General features: G+C 37.9%; 1 protein-coding gene across 1 annotated transcript in view; it reads left to right on the top strand.

Moving 5' to 3' along the window:
- Positions 1-18,795, top strand: part of THUMPD2 (THUMP domain 2 tRNA and snRNA guanosine methyltransferase) — a gene marked incomplete at both ends in the record, with an annotated part of 38,660 nt that extends 19,865 nt beyond the window's left edge. The window contains 3 exons of the mRNA XM_080711868.1: positions 2,577-2,664; positions 9,137-9,208; positions 18,724-18,795. Of these exons, the coding sequence (XP_080567994.1) occupies positions 2,577-2,664; positions 9,137-9,208; positions 18,724-18,795 (232 nt within the window). The remainder of the gene's footprint in view (positions 1-2,576; positions 2,665-9,136; positions 9,209-18,723) is intronic.
- Positions 18,796-19,329: the final 534 nt, after the last annotated feature.

The following is a 19,329-nucleotide window of genomic DNA, read 5'->3' as shown; positions in this document are numbered from 1 at the left end:
TCAAAATAAAGAATAAAAAAATAGGACTGGGGGTGTAGCTCTAAGATAGAATGCCCCTGGGTTCCATCCCCAGTTCTGGGCCGTATTTGAAGATAAAGATCTGGTGCTTAGGTGACAGGTCAGGACTAGAGACTGGGGATTTCTGAGTATTTGTCTTTGTGGAAAATAGTGTGTAAGAAAATAAAGAAGAAATGCAGCTAGGTGGAGAAGGGAGCCAAAACCCACTTTTACTTTGAACTATGTAAAAGCCAGCTAAAGCCTGATTTAAAACACTAGGCAGGTTCTACAACGTACACATTGTAATTGATTTTAAAGAGTTCACTGGTGGCTACTACTTTCCCTGTATAGTTTTATTTTACTGATTTTAATGGGACCCATTTGTTGAAGTGATAGCAGAGTACTTTGACCTAGGTTTAGCAAAATAAAAACACATTCACATTTGTTACATATTAGCAGAGTTGACTCCATAAAATAAAATGTGTTAGTAAAAATATATACTAATTGTCAAAATCTTCAAAGTCAGCAGGGCGTGGTGGTACATGCTTGTAATCCCAGCATTTGGGAGGCTGAGACTAGAGGATAGTTCCCAAACAGCCTCAGCTACTTAGGCCTTCCTCAACTCAGTGAGAGTCTGTTTCAAAATAAAGAATAAAAAATTGGGCAGGGGGTGTAGCTTGGAGGTCAAATGCTCCTGGGTTCCATTCCCAGACCTGCAAAAAAAAAAAAAAAGAAAAAAGAAAACTTCAAAGTCTCCACATAAATTTCCTGCTGCTTAGAAATGGACTTGTAGTAGGCGTGGTGGCGCACGCTTGTAATCCTCACACTTGGGAGGCAGAGACAGGAGGATCCCGCAGGTTTGAAGCCAGCCGTGCTGGCTTAAGAGACCCTGTTTCCAAATTTAAAAAAGTATAAAATAAGTCTTGGAGTGTAGCCCAGAGGTAGACGGGTTTCCAGGAACCCCAGTACCACCAAAAAAGAAAAAAGAAAAAGAAATGGACTTGTAATATGCATAGTTAAACACAATTTTCTATAACTGCCTCTATTTTTGTATCTAGAGTACAAATTTTTTTTTTTGTATCTAGAGTGCTTTATAACACTCAAAAGAATTTTTTGTATCTAGAGTGCTTTATAACAAGTTAGTTACCAAGCTTACCTGGAAGAAGCAGAATTCATTGATCAAAACATTTTAGTCTTTCTCCCTATCAGTTTATATCCTTGATCTTAAATCTATAGATACAATATTATTTACAATGGGAATATTATTTCCTGAAAAAAACTATTGAAAAAGCTAAACTCCCATGGGCTTAACATACAGAACTTCCCCACTATAGCAGTAAGTATACAATCGTACTTTTTTTTTTTTATTTGAAAGGGACACATCATCTAATTAAAAGAATTTAAAAGGTTTTAGTAAATACAAACAAAACAGGGTAACAAACTCAAAGAAAGATGAGAAAATGATGCAAGATTCCACGCTTAGTAAATTAACTACCTGAAATTCTGTTGGAAGTCTTAAAGAAGAGTTTGGAAGATATTGTGGCATTGTGTACTGTTTGTAGCCCTCTTAGGGGTTTGAAACAAGCTGACCTCAAAACAAACCTGCATATATTCTTAAAATCATAACTTTATCTCTTCCACAAATTGTGAAGCAAACTAAAAAGAACATGAAAATTTCCAAGATGTTGCTTGCTCATTGCATAAGAAAGATAGAAATAGTACATAATATTTCAACATATTTTGAAAATTTCCTTCAAATCTAGAAACATTGGCTGAGAGTAGCACTGAAGAGGTAGAGGATTAAGTATGAAGTGATGCAGAACAGAGACTCACCTGGGAGATGCCTGCTTTATTAGTTCAGACAATGCTTTGCATGCTTCCTTTCATCTTTTGAGAAAGAAACAAAGGAGCAGAAAGCAAATACAGATTATCCGTTTTTATAGGAGATAGATTTGAGAGCCTGCATTCAGCTGCTCCCATGTGGCTCCCTCCTCACAGAAGGGTGTCCCTCTTGATGGCTCTAGAGAGGATCCGTTCTGTGTGGGAAGAACTAAGAAAGGCCTCCCTCGTTGGTGATTCACTTTTTATAACTTAAACTGAATTTTAATTTCACTTGTCTAAAATGTACATTTCCAAGGTGTTGGCATAATTTACCTTTCTCGTATATTTATTTTATATGCTTTTATTGGTACATTATAGTCTCCCGTCATAATGTAAATCGTGTTGACAGTGACATACACGCACACAGCACTCGGTGGGCACGGCCCCGACCTCCTGATACCCCCTTCCCAATACAGAGTACTGAGATTAACATTGGTATCTTCACATCTGTACACAGAGCTGATGGTAGGAATTCCTCCAATGAACCTCACTCTTCCCCTCTCCCTTCCCTTAGGCCTCCTCCCTGGCTCCTCTGAGGTTTCTCCTCCATTATCTGGAGTCCCTCTGGTATCCCGATTACTCCCTAGTTTGTACATATTGGAGAACACATATGACCCTTCCCTTTCTGTGACTGGCATTATATCCTGTTCTTCAGCATGCATTCGTATTTGGTATATAAGCCGTTTCTTCTTTCATAGGGCCCCCTTAGCCAGCAGAACTTACATCAAGACGGCCGGACTGAGATCTACCATAGCTTGGGCAATGGCATCTCTCGCAGAAATTAAGGTAAGGAAATTATTTTGTTCTTAATAATAGCCATGTCTTTCCCATAATTAACTTATACAGTCTCTTACTAGTGTACATCTTGGTTGCTTGCTTTCTCCTTTCTCTGTTTTGCTTTTGTTTTGTTTTTCTCTTTCTGTTTTTATTGTGTGTTGTTGCCATTGCATTAAAGAGCTGCTACAGTGAAGTTTTTATTTATTTGGGCTATAAAAAAGCTGAGTCAAAAGTTAGCTACATTTTATTATTTCTGATTTTGTGTGTTATAACCCCAGACTGTGGCCTGTGAAACCTCTACATGGTAAAAGTTTGTTTTTCTTTATAACCAAGATCTTGATCAATCTTTATAAATGTCCCATAACCATAAAAATATTTAATTTTCTAGTTAAGAAATGTTCTCTGTTGCCTTTACTTACTATGTTATTATCTGCTCTATTTCAAAATCCCATTACATTGTTAAATTTTTAATTAGATTTTTGCATTTTTATTAGTTGCTGCATTATTTAGCTTCTGTGTGGTTTGGTATGTACACATTATTGCTTCGTTGTGAATCATGTCTTTTCATGGTCACATAAAGTCTTCTTAGTCTTGATGAGTGAGTTTAAATTTAAATCCCACCATGCCTTATTAATATTTTTTACTCCTTTCTGTTTGCATTTGCCTGAAAGTTCTTTACTACTACTTTATTTTCAAATTTATTTTCTTACAAACACAGAGCTTTTGATCCTTTCTATACTAGTCTGATGGTCTCTGTCTTTCAGTGGGAAAATCTAGAAAGTAGTAGGACAGCCCCACCTGATTGTCCACCTTCTTACTCTGTTTAGTTTTTAATTGTTTGCAAGTTTAATCAGGTTACCTGATAATCGTTTCATTTTTCTTCTTGCAGTTGGAAATTTAACTTAGTGTTCTATTGTGCAAAGTTCCTTTTCCCAGAATTCCCTATTAAACACATCCAGCGCCACTATTATTTTAATAGGATGTCAAATGTTTCATTTGTGAAGGCATACTGCTTTTACCACCAAGAAGTCATTTCCCCTAACTTCCCCTTTCTTCCCCATCATGAGGTGAGACCAATGGAGAAGGACTTTTCCCTATAGTGAGACATTGGAAACGTGTGTGTGTGTGTGTGTGTGTGTGTGTGTGTGTGTGTGTGTGTTTACCGGGAATGGAACCCAGGGGCATTCTCCAAGTGACACCCCAGCCCTATTTTTTATTCTCTATTTTAAAACAACGTCTCACTGAGTTGCAAAGGGCCTCACAAAGTAGTACCTGAGGCTGTTCGGGAATCCTGATCCTCCTGTCTCAGCCTCACAATTGCTAGGATTACAAGGGGGCGCCACCACACCCAGCTTCTTTGCAAACATTTTTACCCCTTCCTCTCCTAACCCCCAGCTACTAGAGTAAACTAAATTATTCATTATATATCAGACTTCCCTTAAAGTCCCTTCTCTTTCAAAAGTTTTAGTTGTCACTTAAGTTAACACAGCTTATCCTTAATCTTTGAAATAGAATTTTTATCACCCACATTTTTTTATTCATACACATGTGTGTTACAAGATGCCAGATCTGGGTTGCTCCTTACCGTTTCTGTTCTCTACCTTTTTCCATTGCAGCCTCTACTCTGGTATACATGTGTTGCTTGAGTAAAGTCTTTTTCAGGCATCTTCCTCATGCATGGTATTTGACTATGGTGCCAGGTGAATCCCTTGGTTTCATCAGGTTCTCCCTGTCTCCCTGGCTGTGCCCATCTTATCTGGGCAGAAGGTTCTTGAGTTACAGCACTTCCCTCTCAGTGCCACAGCTGCAGTTCTCCTGTCCTTCAGCTTCTGCTCCATGCCAAAGAATGATGGGCACATCATTCTTTCTGGCCAGAAGTTTTAAAGTTCAGCAGCATTGCCAGAATCTCTTTATGTGAATGTGTATTAGTCTTTTCACAGCTGTAATCCAAAATATATTTGATCCTGTCACTTAGAGGAAGAAAGGTTCATTCTCCACAGTTTTCCTTTTAGAATTTGGGGGTTCAGTCCATGTGCGGCAGGGGATCACGGATCTCAGGGCATGGCAGCAGGAGGCGTGGAGAGGGAGAGCACACAGCTTTGCTCCTCATTTCCCAGAGGCCAGAAGCAAGAGAGTGAGTGAGGGGAGGGGAAGGGAGGAGCAATCCCCAAAGCCACACCCCCTGGGGAGGAGCAATCCCTGGGATTGCAGCCTTTGTGACTCAGCTATATCAGCCCTGAATATTAATAAATGAGCACTTTAGGGGACATTTTACATCTAACTATAACAATATGTCTCTTCTATTCAGCCCAGAGTTTTCTGAGTGTGACTGCCTAGATCCTAATCCAGCTCCCGTACTTACTAGTAGGCCAGGGAGTTTGGGGCAAGATATTTTATAGCTCTGCCTCAGTTTCTCATTTGCAATATAGAAAGTGTTTTATAGGAACATTCCAAAGTTAAATGAATTAGCATTAATACAACAACTAGAATAGTACCTGGTATATAGAAAATATGTATTAGTTTCTGCTATGTAATAGTAACTAAAATGGTAATTATTATATGGGACACAAGGTTATTATTACTTAATAGCTAATTATCACTTATTCTTTCTCCAACCCAGATATTCTTTCTCCCATTACTTATTGAATTGTTACTGCTTCAGTTGCTCAGCAGATTTTACTTTAAACTCTTATCTTTTCTTACTACTACAATACCAGTTATGAAAATGCTAAGCTTCCTGGCTCCGCCCTCCAAGTCTCTGATTCTCTCTTCTGTGGTTTTCATCTTCTTATATTTTGGCTCTGCATTTTGAGTTATTCTCAAATATCATCTTCAATATTATAACGAGACTCAGAGATATTTCTACTTAAATTCATTTGTTGATATTTTTACTTTAAAACTCATGTGTCAGAAAGTATGTGTGTCACATTTGAGTATCTCTAAAAGCTCTGACTGTCTTTATTCAGATATTCTCCTGCCCCCTCCAGCTCTTATCACTAGGGAGAAACCTCCTTCCCCTTAGATGTGCGGTGATTTTTCTTTGTTGACTCAGTAGGTCCAAAGTCGTGATTCCTGAGCAATCACGGACCCAGATCCCCTGCTTTCCTTCATTGGATTTAAGTCTTTATCCCAAATTTCTTTTAGTGTAAAGAGAGAGAGATGATTACAATTCATTCGTTTCTAAAACACCAATGGTTTCAACAGTTTATATTTAAACATAAACCTATATAACTACCCATAAACTTGAAGTGTTACCTTTATCTTAATATAAATATACATTTTTCAGAAAAAAATCAAAATTAAGTGGTCAAAAATATCTAAAGGTAATGCTTAATCATTTTTCCTTACTGTCCCTTTGCCTTGCTTAAACCAAGAGTCAAAAATGTCTGTCCAGTTGAAAGCTGTAAAGGAGGCCTGAGGAAGGAAGGAGGAAGTAGTGCAGCAGAGTGCCTGTGGCAGGAGGGCCATGCCCCACGACAGAGTAACTGGTACCAGCTTGCTCAGTGCTCTCTGGGAGTATAGACCCCACGCAGGGCACGGACACCTCAACCTTGGATTTCCCAGTGCATCTTAAAATTAAATTTTAAAATTGGAATGTCAGATTTTTTTTACATTTTCCATAAGCAGATCTCCTTCCGGTATGCCATAACAAGTAAGGAAAATCAAGTTCCACATTTAGTTGTTATGGTGAGGATTCAGAAATATTACTCTACTTCTGGGGAGTATTCTGGGTCAGCAAACATCATGACTAGAAAAGATTCTAAGGTAAAAGTAAGATACTTAAAGTTATCAAGGGTCAGATTACCTCACTGAAAACTGGTATTAAGAGAGGAAGAACACAGTGTTTGGCACATATTAAGGTCTTAATAAAAGCTCTCATATTATTAATTTTAAACAAAACCATCATTTAAATCATTATATTGTTACTGCTTCTGCACGGTCTAAGTACCTTTCCCTTAGAACTTAGTACTAGGAAAAAGTGTTTGTCTCCTGAAGGACACTTTGCTTCTTTCCACTAGGTACCCTTTTGGCTCTGCCTGATACCTGGCTGTCCACTGAGGATCTGCTTCCTCTGTAGACATATCAAGTGATGGATATTTTTTCTCCCACATCTGAGTACCACTGGGCCCGAAGGTGGGGTAGGTGTCCTGCTTGGCGCTGGTTGCCCTTTATGTATTGATTGATTGCTTCCTTTTGCCCAGAGCCTCTCAGTGTTCTTGAAGCATATGACAACAGATTATCCCATTCTTATAGATTATCCCATTCGTGTGTGTGTGTGTGTGTGTGTGTGTGTGTGTGTGTGTGTGTTTTTACTGGGATCAAACAATCCAGGCTTCACACATTCTAGGCAGGCCCTTTCCAACTGACCTACATCACTAGTCTCATAATTCTTTATTATCTCTGTAGCCAGTCATTAACCTGCTTATTAGTTTTTTGATTTCCCTACCTCTAATCATCTGCCCTAGTCACATCCTAGACCTTGCTGTACCCGGATTTCTCAGTTTCAAGAATCCTGTTCTTAGCCAGGTGTGGAGGTACACACCTGTTGTCCCAGATACCCTGGAGGCTGAGGCAGGAGGGTCCCTGTTGTAATAGAAGACAGTTCTCTCTTAGCCCATGCTCTTTACCCTCTGCCTTCTTGGGCTCCCTCATGAGTTCTCCAGGGACCTCCAGTCGTTGAGCCGCTGCTGGTTACTCATCCCCGGCCTCATCCCTTCTTCACAGCTTGGATTTTATGTTCCATCATGGTCATCCCCTTGTCCACACTGTTAACTCTTCCTTCTTTTGGACAAAATATTAGAGTCAGAACTTAGAGAAGGCCAGCACATTCTCCTCACCAAACCTACCCACAAATCAGTTAGCGCCCACATGACTTGTCATGGCATAAACAGCCTGTTCTGTTCCAGTGCCTGGGGCCTGGATTCCTCTCCTCCTGCATACTTAAGGACCAGTGGCATCAGCAAGGACACCTGCTACGAGATCTCACAACTTGAAGAAACAGATATCCTTTCCTGAACCCACATGTTTCCTTGGCTACCACCCCCTTTTTTGCTTCCCTTTATAAAGAAAAACACAAATAACTGTCCATGATTGCTGTCTCTGCTTCCTGTCTTCCCATCCTTCATGAAGGCTGAATCACCAGGACCCCGCTGAATAAGCTCCTCTTCCTCATTAGCACGTGGACTCTGGGATCACAATCCTGGAAACAGCTTTTTTCTCTTTGTTTCAGAAGCACCACTCTCGGTCTCCTCTGCATTCCTACGTGCTTCTCCGTACGCACACCTGGTTCTTCATAACATCTGTATTTAGGACATCACTGGGGCCTAGTCCATGACTTTCCTCTTTTCACTTCCCTTGCTTCCTAGATGATCCCATCCAAGTCTGATGAGTTAAACTGACTCACACTGACTGTTGCCAAATTCATATCTGTAAACTGAACCTTGAACCCTTGAACTCTAGATTCATATATCCCTACTTGGAGGACTGAGAGGTATCACAGAACTAATGTGCAGAAGTATACTCTTGTCTCCGAATCTTTTCCTCCCCACCTCTTTTCTTATCTCATAGACAACTCTTCCCCATTGTTCAGATAAAGAAAATTTAGTCATCCCAGACTATTGGTTTTCTTTAATATTCCATAGCCAATCCTTCCTTTTGGACTCACTATTTAAAATAGATCCAGAATCTAGCCACTTCCACCAATACCACTCTTAATGCAAGCCACCATCCTCCCCTGCCTGGGCTCCTAAGTAGCCTTCTTAACACTCTCGCTCCTCTGTGGTGTGTGATTGGCATTGCAACCAGCTGATCCCCTCCAAAGAGAATACAAGTGCCTCCTTTACTCAGACCCATAGTTGCCTGTCCTTAGAAATCAAACCAGAATCCTTAAAGTACCTGTAAGATTTGACATGACATGACATGATCCCCAGAGTGGGAGAAATTGGTTTTTCTCCAAATTCCCGTTCTCCTCCCAAGTGCAATTTGGCACCGTGCTGTGCAGCCTCCCACTTTGTCCAGTGAGGTGCAGGTGCAGGGTTGTGAGTCACCTGCGGGTGGCACCTTGCAGAGCAGAGCTCCGTTTGTCATGTTTCCCTCCCTCTGCCACATAACTGCGGGACTGCAGTCATGACTGCTGGTCAGCCTGGACTCAGGGAGGAGCAGAGGCCCAGGGGCCCCATGGGCGTGGAGCCTGAGCTTCATGCCTCTGTCAGGGTGGTTGCACATGCAGCATGCCCTATAGCCACCCATATGGCACCCCTGGCTAGCTCCCCCTCACTGTGCTTTGGCCGCAATGGCCTCCCTCATCTTCAAACATAGCAAATGCATTCCTGCCTTAGGGCTTTAACTACATGAAATTTCTATCCAAGTATAATAAGATATCTGCACTCTTGAAATATTGACTCCTCTAGGTTTGGGTTTCTTTTTTAATAGACCTATTACGGTAGGCTTAATAATATCAAATTTATATTTCTGTCTATAGGCTGGTGCATTTGTTTTAGATCCAATGTGTGGGCTTGGAACAATACTTTTGGAAGCTGCTAAAGAATGGCCAGTAAGTCATAAAGATTGTAAACTAAGTAATATGTTTACTTTAATCAGCATATATAGTCCCCAATTATTTATTGGTATCTATTTGAGGATTCTTATTTTAGTTATATGAGTTACCAAATACTGTAGTTAAAATAGATGATAAAGGATTTTTTTTAAATTGCTTATGTTACTTATTTTCTCTGTGAAAACTTAGGAAGACATGACAAGATTCCAATAATAATTCCAGTAATCCAGTCTTGACCTAGATTATACTAAGACCAAATTCTTTAATCAGTTATAACTATAAAATATTAATAAGTTATGCTGGGCATGGTGGTACACACTTGTAATCCCAGTACTTGGGAGGCTGCGACAGGAGAATTGCTGGTTGAAGACAGCCTCAGCTACTTAGGCCATCTGCAACTTAGTGAGACCTTGTTTCAAATTAAAGAATAAAAAATAGGATTGGGGGTGTAGCTCAGAGGTAGAATGCCCCCGGATTCCATCCCCAGCGCCACAAAAATTTTTAATTAATCAATTATAAAATTATAACAAAAACTTTTAATTTATTAAGTATTTTTAGAGAACAAATTTATTTTAACTTGAATTTTAAAATATCAATTTAACTTTCACCATTTGAAAACATGCTAGTAGATTTTAACTACTAAAATATCTAAGCCGGGCATGATTGTGCATACCTTTAATTCCTGAACTTGGGAGGCTGAGACAGGAGGATCACAGGTTTGAGGACAGCCTGATCAATTTAGTGACACTGTCATCAACCTAGCAAGACCCTGTTTCCAAATAAGAAATAAAATTGGGCTGGGAGTATAGCTCAGAGGTAAAATACCTCTGGGTTCAATCTCCAGTACCACAAAAAAATAAATAAATAAATAAAATACATAATAATTTTATTTATACTTAAAATGTGAGTTTCTTTCCCCATAGGATGCATACTACATGGGTGCTGATGTCAGTGATGCACAGTTACTTGGTGCATGTGACAATCTAAAGACTGCTGGCCTTGAGGATAAAATTGAGGTACTTAAAGTCTCTGTCATAGGTAAGATACTAAAATCAAGAATCACTTTCTATATGTAAAGGTTTAACTTTTATGCTCTAGAATAGCTCTGTGGGGCTAATACTCAGTTTACTCCCAATATTATAACTATTATTTTTCAAAAGATTCATGATTAGAAAGCAAGTTTATATAGTTTCCTTGAGCATTAAAGTCAAACCATGCCCTTTAAGCGGTATTTGTTGCATCAGGATCATGGCTTATTTCATAACCAGGAATCACATAATAAAGGCATAAAATAAAGAGAGTAGTACAATAATTATTATTGAAATTTCTTCCAGATAAGCTATTGAAGTGTTCTGAATTATCTTACCTTTTTTTAAATCTCTCACTGGGCACTATCCCTGATGTACCCAGGAGTAAGATAAGCACCTGCCCCAGTTTGCCAGGTCAGTACTTTGAGGGAGCAGGAAGGTTGAGGGCAAACCAGGATGGTTGGCTGCCTGTGAAGTAGATGAAATCATTCCCATGTTTACTGATGGGAAATCAGCAGTGACAGATGGAACCAGAATCAAATCCGTAAGGTCCAGTTGGAATAGCATTCCCTGATAACCCAGGGAACGTAGAATATTTTAGAGCTTCACATTCCTTGTTTCTTTGTTGGTCCCCTGGTGCTCCTCTCCCCTTTAAAAATGTCTGCATATTTAATTCCCAGCTAAGGAAAGTGTATTCTCTTGTCACTAAATTGGCAGCAAACCTATAACCAAAAGGAACAAAATGCCCTTTTAAAAAATTTTTATTATAGTGGAAAAAATAGCAAAGGTGAAGTGTCAATAAAAGAAGATACTAGGATAACTTTTGTGTAAAAACATAATTAAACCAATGTAAAGAAGTGTGGTTGATTGAGATTTCATAGTTGTTTGCAGCCAATGACTACTTTTTTAGCCTCTCTGCTAGATTTTTAATAGGATTCTTCTGTGCATAGGACACAAGTCTATAGAGAAAACTTGCTAAGTTGCTGAGGCTGGCCCCCAACCTGTGACCCTCCTGTCTCAGCTTCCCATGTACTGGAATTAAAGGCTGGGCCACCTCTTCCAGCTTGGTTTTACCTTTAAGACCTCTGGTCATAAATGAAATTTATAATGCTGGGGGCTGGGAATATAGCTTAGTGTTAGGGCACATAACTAGCATACAGTAATAGGCCCTGAGTTAAGTCCCCAGTACCACCAAAAAAAAAAAAAAAAACTAAAAAAGTAGTGGAATACCAAGGCCCATGAACCCCCTTTTTTTAACACTGACAAACTTATCTCACACTTTTTACTATAGTAACTAAGAGCATACATGGACTTTATAACCCAATAGATCAAGTATAAATTCTGAATTTACTTTTATTTCTTTGCTGTGTGATCTTCAGAAAAGAAAAAAAAAAAGAACTCTCTATCTTTTGTATCTTTGTGGTACCGGGGACTGAATCCAGGGGATTCTACTTTTTATTTCAAAACAGAATCTTGCTAAGTTGCTAAGGGTCTCTCTAAGTTGCTGAGGTTGGCCTGGAACCTGCAATCCTCATGTCTCAGCCTTCCAGGTACTGGTACTACAGGTGTACATCAACACACCTAGCTCTTTTCCTTTATTTTATAACCCTCTACCAGTATAAAAAGAGATGATCATTTTACATGCAGAGATCATATATATTTATGTCTTAGTTTAAATCATCATGACGATTTGGAATCAAATGAATATTATAAGTTATTTTAAGCAATAACAGTTATGCACTAGTTAGGCTTTTTTTAATCTATAAATATATGTACATTCTTAGCATAAGATGGAAGGTATGATCTATACATTTAAGCAAGAAAAACACATTTATGATTTAATTAAAATGCAAAAAGCAGAGCCATGTAAAGGAAAAGTTTTCCCTGCTCCCAATTAGCCATTCTGCAGCCTGTCACACATCACTCCAGTGACAGTTGATAACAAGATTACTGGCAACAGCTGTGCTTTGTTTGCAGGTGTCATTTACTGTCACTTTGCAGTACGACATACTTTTTTCCAAAGCATCTACAAATGCCCTGTACTGTGGTGCGCTTTCCTTCATACCAGCATCCTCCTCTGAGCGGCGCCCTGCCGTCTTCTACAAGATTCATGACCCTTCGGCCACCCATTTGGGGATCCAGAGAAATTTGAACACAATGATATAACAGTGCAAAGAATATGTGTAGGAAATAGGGGATAAGCTTTTTCATTTGTCATTTGGCATCATTTATTATATTATTGTGTGGTATCATTTTATTGTTTGATAACACTTCTGTTTTGTAATCTACACTTTCTACAGCAGTAAGTTTTTTAAAATGTAATTTAAATGAAAAAGTAAGGACTGAGTTCAGTTCTCAAGAAAACTAATGGCAAACACATAACTCAAGTAAATGTCTGTTGACATTTACCGTCTACTATGAGAGTGGTGGTGATGTCACTTACCAAATGAAACAAGTCTGTTTATAGGAGCATCTAGTATTTACTTCAAAACTTAGTAGTAGTTATTTTAAGGGTGCTTGGTTCAAAGGCAGCTATTTATCACATTCAGCTGAAGAAAATGCATTTAAATATCACTCTGCGAAGCATGACTTTTCATTTAGCTTAAATGAATAGTCTTCTAAATTAATTTAGCTCATTTCAATTCCAATGTGTTTATGCACATAAGCAAAATGAAACTATGGCTATTGATATGTTGGCTCCACTAGAAGACCTTCGCAGATGGTTAAATATTGCCAGTTTTGCATCAACATCAGATGCTTTAGAAAGAAAATCAATTAAGCCAATTCCAGTAGTAGTTCAGCTTCTTTCTTACCAATTCTTGAAAACTTAGGATTTTTTTTTCCTTTGAAAGATGAACCATCTTTGTGAATACCACTTTAAATTCAGTTCAGCATTGCATGCGTCTCTGTTTGTGCAGTAATTCAATGGGCCACATGATAAAAATTAATATTCTTACCAAAACCTATGGAGAAGTGTGTCTAGCATTTTATATAGTACCATACAATTCATAATTACCTCCAAATGTCTGCAGGATCCTGTCAATTGAAATAGAAACTCAAGTTGTCAAAATGATCAGCACTTTTATTTTTTAAACATATATAGAGTAACTGAACTGCAAGCTATTAGTGATGAAAATGCCTGAATGCAAAAATACACTCTCTCTCTTTGCTTTCCCATCATCAACTGGGTTTAAGATGTTTAAGCCCAGCCAGGTTCCATGGCACGTACCTATAATCCCAGTACTTGGGAGGAAGACAGGTTCATAGCCAGCCTCAGCAATTTGAAGAGGCTCTCTGCAACTTAGTGAGACCCTGTTTCAAAAAGAAAAATAGGTATATGGATGTAGCTCAGAAGTAGAACACCCCTGGAATCAATCCCCAGTACCACACACCAAAAAAGGAAAGAAAAAGAGAGAAAAGATTAAGCCTTTGAAAAACGACTTTGTAAAGCAGCCCTACAATCTAGGACTACACTTTCTGTTTTGAGTAAAACAAGTTTCCTAATTTTGGTTGAATTTTGTTCAAGTGCCTTTGGATATCTATAATCAAAGGATTCAATAAATGGAGTGCCAGAAAACTTAAGCTTTTGAATTTGGGGATGAATCGTAGTGACAAAGTTGGCAACGTGAAGATGTTGAAATCTACCCTTACGTGACCAAAGAGGCCGTGGACGAGTCATTGCAAACTCACAGTGCACAAGACTGGACTCGGAATCCTGTAAATAGACGTGGCCTGTCCTATTAGAAGAAGCTTTGCAAGACTTTCACTTTAATTGGACATATGTGTATTATAGAATGAATTAGAATGAAATTGAGAAGGTTTTAATTTTATAGCATCTAAATTTGGTAAAGCAAAAGAACAGTAGTGACAACCTGAGTTTTGTGCTATGAAAATATTTGTCAAAGGCACCCTGAATGGAAGAACTGTGAGCTGGAATATTTACACTTTCCATATGAAAGAAACAGAATTGAAAGTGTCTTCCATTTAGCAGAGTTTGCTTTGAGCTCTATAATTACTTTAACACCTGCAGACAAAATGTTTTCTCAAAGATATTGTAGTATAAAAGGACTTGAAAATGAAATGTCAAAGATCACAGGTAGTTTTATGAAAAAAAAGTTCTTTAAATCCATATTTTAAAAAATACTGTGCTCCTCAGAAAGTATCCGTGATAACATGGGATTAGAGACTAATACATCTGAGAGGCTGATCAGTGTATGAAGACATACTACAAATAATTATTTTGCTTATTTTTAACACTAAAATATTTTAAGTCTCAGTGTGCAGAGAAATGTGTTCTTTTTAGATCCACCATAATAAGCATATTTGCAGGATAGTATTTCAAAAGCATATGATTTTATTTATAGCAGTGTCATTCTGAACAGTGTTCCTAATTGGACTGTCAACTATATGATCACCTAATCTGGATGCCAAGCCACATTTTGCATGTTTAAGATTAATTATTAGCTAGGCATGGTGGCACACATCTGAAATCCCAGTACTTGGGAGGCTGAGACAGGACAATCACAGCCTCATCAGTTTAGCAAGGAGTGAGATCCTGTTTCAAAACAAAAAATTTAAAAAGGGCTAGAGTTTTAGCTCTGAAGTAGAATGCCCCTGGGTTCAATCCCCAGTAATAGACAGACAAACACACACGCACATAAACAAACACATACACTAAATTATTATAGTCTTCTGGGATACCATAGCAGATTAAAATTTCAATGAAGGATTTGCACACTCCTGACCTTCAATGAAATGAGAAAACAATAATAAATGTAAAAAAATAAACCAAACAAAGGAAAATAATAATGTACTACAGTAAACTTCAAAATTTATTTTGGCCACAATGGAAACAAAGTTATAGAACAATTGCCAATAGAATTGTATTTTTTTTACAAAGTCCTGAGATTGTATTTACAAAGTTACTTAAGCAGTATGTGACATAAATATTTTGCTCAACCAAACTGTCATTTTGGTGGTACTGGGGATGAAACCCAGAGGCTTTCTACCTCTGGGCTATACTCCCAGACCTTTTTTTTTTTTTTTTTTTTTTTTGGAAACAGGGTCTCACTAAGTTGCTGAAAGCCTCACTAAATAGCTGAGGCTAGCTTCAAACCTGCACGATCCTCCTGTAGCAGTCTCCCAAGCGCGGGGATTACAAGTGTGCACCACCACACCCGGCTTAACCAAACTGTCATTTTGAACAGACATTTTTAAGTAAGAAAAAGTTCAGTCAACATTTTACTAATAACCCCTTTTGGGGAAAAAATAATGATATCCAGACACTGAAGAATCAACTGAGAGAGAAAATCAAGACAAAATGAAAGGTGATGAGGATTGAATTAAACATAGAACTAATTTTAATCAACAATGAAAATTCCTGTGACAGAACGTGAATGTTGGAATCCTGGACACTGGAAAAATAACAGCAGAAGAACAAGGAAAGAAGATAGGAGTGGGTGTCAAACCCTGGGAAAGTCCTCAAGCAACTTAAGTATTTTGTTGAAATATATGCGTAAAAAGATACCTTAAAGGCTCCTAAAATCTGTTGGAAGAAAATAATCTTGAGGCCATAATCCTGCGTTTTAAGCAGTTTTTACTGATTTTTCTCCTGGAAAAAGGAAAAAATAAGGCAGTTTTCTTGTTCTAAATAACCAGTATTTTAAAACTAATCTTTTCATGCTTTTATAGAGATATAAAAAAAGAAATGATTTTTACTTGTTTTGAGCTACTTCTATTTTAGAATCTTATCTTCTTAGTTACAAGCAAACTATGTACAAGCAGTTCAAAACACTTAATAGTTTAAAAGGTTTTACCTAGCTGGACTGGGAGGCTAAGACAGCAGGATCACAGGTTTGAGACCAATCTCAGCAATCTATCGAGACTCTCAGCAGCAACCTAGTGAGACCCTGTCTCAAAATAAAAACAAAGATAAAAAGGGCTGAGAGTATAGCTTGGAGGCAGAATGCACCTGTGTTTAGTCCCCAGTACCAAGAAGAAAAACAAAAAAATGGTGTCACTGAGTGCTGAGGTGTCTGGGTTAAATGCTCATGGTTTAGGAGTTTCTGCTTCTAGAACTCTGGAATTGGGGCCAAGCATTGGTATTTTGCAGAAGCCCTTGAGTTGACTCTACACACCAAGTCAGGCTCCCGAATGATACTGATGCTGCTGGCCTGGGGCCCACTCCACGAGGCTGGAGGCCTGGAGAGTGGTGACGAAGCCCACCTTGCAGTGGTGCCTGCCTGGGCCTTGAAGGACCTAGTAGTGTGAAAAGGAAGCACTGGACTCTGCAGAGCTCGTCTCAGGACTCAGGCCCACTGGTTTCCACCTCACTCATCTCCTGCAGATGTCAGGGAGGACATTATAGGTAATCCCCTCAAGCAGCTAGTGGTCACTAACTGCTCCCGTGTGCCAGCACTGTTCTAAATGTGCCCCACACAGTACTTCATTTATCAGCTTCTGAGGGAGGTACTCCAGATCTACTTAGGAATCCAAAGCCAAGATAGTGCAGACTGTCCATCCCAGAGCCTCCACCCACCCACATCAGTCAAGTGCTCCGTCGGAAGACTGCACCGCTTAGTTCTGGAACTTTTGTAAACATTAGCTTCATCTACCCGTATAAATTGTATTCCTTTGACTTCTAAAATTATTTATAAAGCAGTTTGGCAAATTATATAATGCAGGAGCATTGCCAGTAAAAATGGAGGAGTAAAAGAAGGGAAAAAATTAACAGTAGCATTTTAGAAATTAAGTAGTTCACTGATGGGTAAATTATGTATGTAGTGTAAAGAAAAATATTTAGTCCTAAAGTCAAGGAAATTACTGACTGGCTCCTTATATATAAAACCCTTGATAACTATGATTTCCTTCAATGGCTGTTTAGTATCTTTAGTTATTTTACAAAAAGAATGGAAATAATTCTCAAAAGAAGGTGTTCTGTATCAGCAGCCTAAAACTAAGTGCATGGAGTCCAGTGTAACGGGCGGGCCCTACTCGGTGGTGCAGTGTTCGCCCGGCATGCACAAGGCCTTAGGCTGATGCTCAGCACTGGAAACAAACAAAAATGGACAAAAGAATCCCTGCCTAGGTTTCAAAGAACATTACTCTCTTCCTTTTTTCCAGCAATCTGCTACTCTGCTAATCTCATTCAAGGGTTAGATCTAGGAGAGAACTGGCAAGTAGCCATTAGACTTTCATAGGTAACAGGATTTTTTGTTTTGTTTTAGTATTTCCTGCCAACAAAAATTTATATGGTACTTATTAAAAATTACTTTTTCAGGTATTGTAGCACAAACCTACAATCCCAGTACTTGGGAGGCTGAGACAGGAGGTCTCAGGTTTGAGACCAGCCTCAGCAACTTAGTGAAACTTATTTCAAAATAAAAAATAAAAAGGACTAGGGTTTAGGTAGCTCAAGGGTTGAGCACCCCTGGATTTAATTCCCAGTCCCACACTAAAAAAAAAAAATTATATATATATGTGTGTATATATATATATATATATATATATTACTTTAAATAATCTATTTAAATTGTATTTGATTTCTGTAGATTTAGAACTATACTAACTTTATATACACTTACTGTAAGGATACTTCATTTAGGTTATGGGAAAGTAAAAGTAGAAAGTAGAAGATATACTCCGAATATGGGGTGTGACAGTTAAGTATAGTACCTTATTATGAACCTTCTGAGTTGAAACTGTTCAAATGAAAAGAAAATTTAGATTAATAATAAGATATTAAGCCAGGCATGGTAGCACACACTTGTAATCCCAGTACTTGGGAGGCAGAGACAGGCTTAGTGAGGCCTCTGCAATTTAGCGAGACCATGTTTCAAAATAAAGAATAAAAAACTAGGGCTGGGGGTATAGCTTAGAGGTAGAATGCTCCTGGGTTCAGTTTCCAGTACCTAAAAAAAAAAAAAAAAAAAAAAGAGATATTTCATTTTGTTTAATGATAATATTCATTTTGTTAATTACTATGTAGCCTTTTCTCTATTCTTAAGACTTAGATATTCTTAACTTTTTGAGTTCCCTTTAAAAATACAATGATAGTTGTGGATTCTCTCCCTTAAAAAGAAACAGAACTGACATACAAAATTTGATATATTAATGAAAAGAGAAATTAAAATTGTAAAATATAATTTTGTAAAAAGATATTCTAGACAATGTAATATATTTCTTCCTGGAGCTGGCAACTTTCTGTGCATATAATATGTTTAAAGAATTGAGTTTTCTGGTTAATTTAAAATTGTGCTTATATCATTTTATCATGCCTGAAAAACCATTTTTCAAAGAACCGAATACAGTAACTGTGCCATTTGTCTTTAATGCCTGAAAGCATTTTAGGGTCTTGTAATTCCATAGAGACAGTAAATTTTACTTAATATGCAAAAATAATTCTGTGTACTTTAGTTTTCTCATTATTTAGGTTGTCAATATTTGACCTTACTGTAATAGGATTCTCTGGTTTCTGTATTTCAGAATTGCCATTGCCTTCAGAAAGTGTCGATGTTATTATTTCTGACATTCCATTTGGAAAAAAATTTAAGTTAGAAAAAGACATCAAAAGCATTCTACAAGAAATGGAAAGGTGAGCTATTGAGTTTATTCCTATAATTTTATAGCTACTGGGCATTTAACCAAAATATATCATTGCTCTTAATGTCTGTTTCATTGAAGTAATTTCACAGATTTTTGCAGTTTAATTGTCTTAAGTTTTCAAGTAAAAAATTTATCATTGAAATAATTGTTACTCTATATTATCTGCCACTATAAATTTTATTTACAAAAATATTTTTGTTTCAGTTCACTGAGCAAGGTAATTTACATATTTGCTTCTAATATTCATAAAAACTTATCACTTGTATGTCAGTTCCTCACATTTTACAGATGAGAAACTGAGACCCAGAACCATGAAATTCCTCATGATCACACAGCTGCTAAACCAGAGAACAGAATTCTGTTAACATCGGGAACATTCAGTAACAAACACAGAAAGGACATTGGCTATGACACAAAAAAATGCAGAATATTGTTCATCTCCTGATTTCTGATGTTGATAATTTAATGGGCACATTTCTTAATTTA

Source organism: Muscardinus avellanarius (genome assembly GCF_963383645.1).
Source record: "Muscardinus avellanarius genome assembly, chromosome: 15".
Lineage (NCBI taxonomy): Eukaryota > Metazoa > Chordata > Mammalia > Rodentia > Gliridae > Muscardinus > Muscardinus avellanarius.
This window is presented reverse-complemented; position numbering and strand designations above follow the sequence as displayed.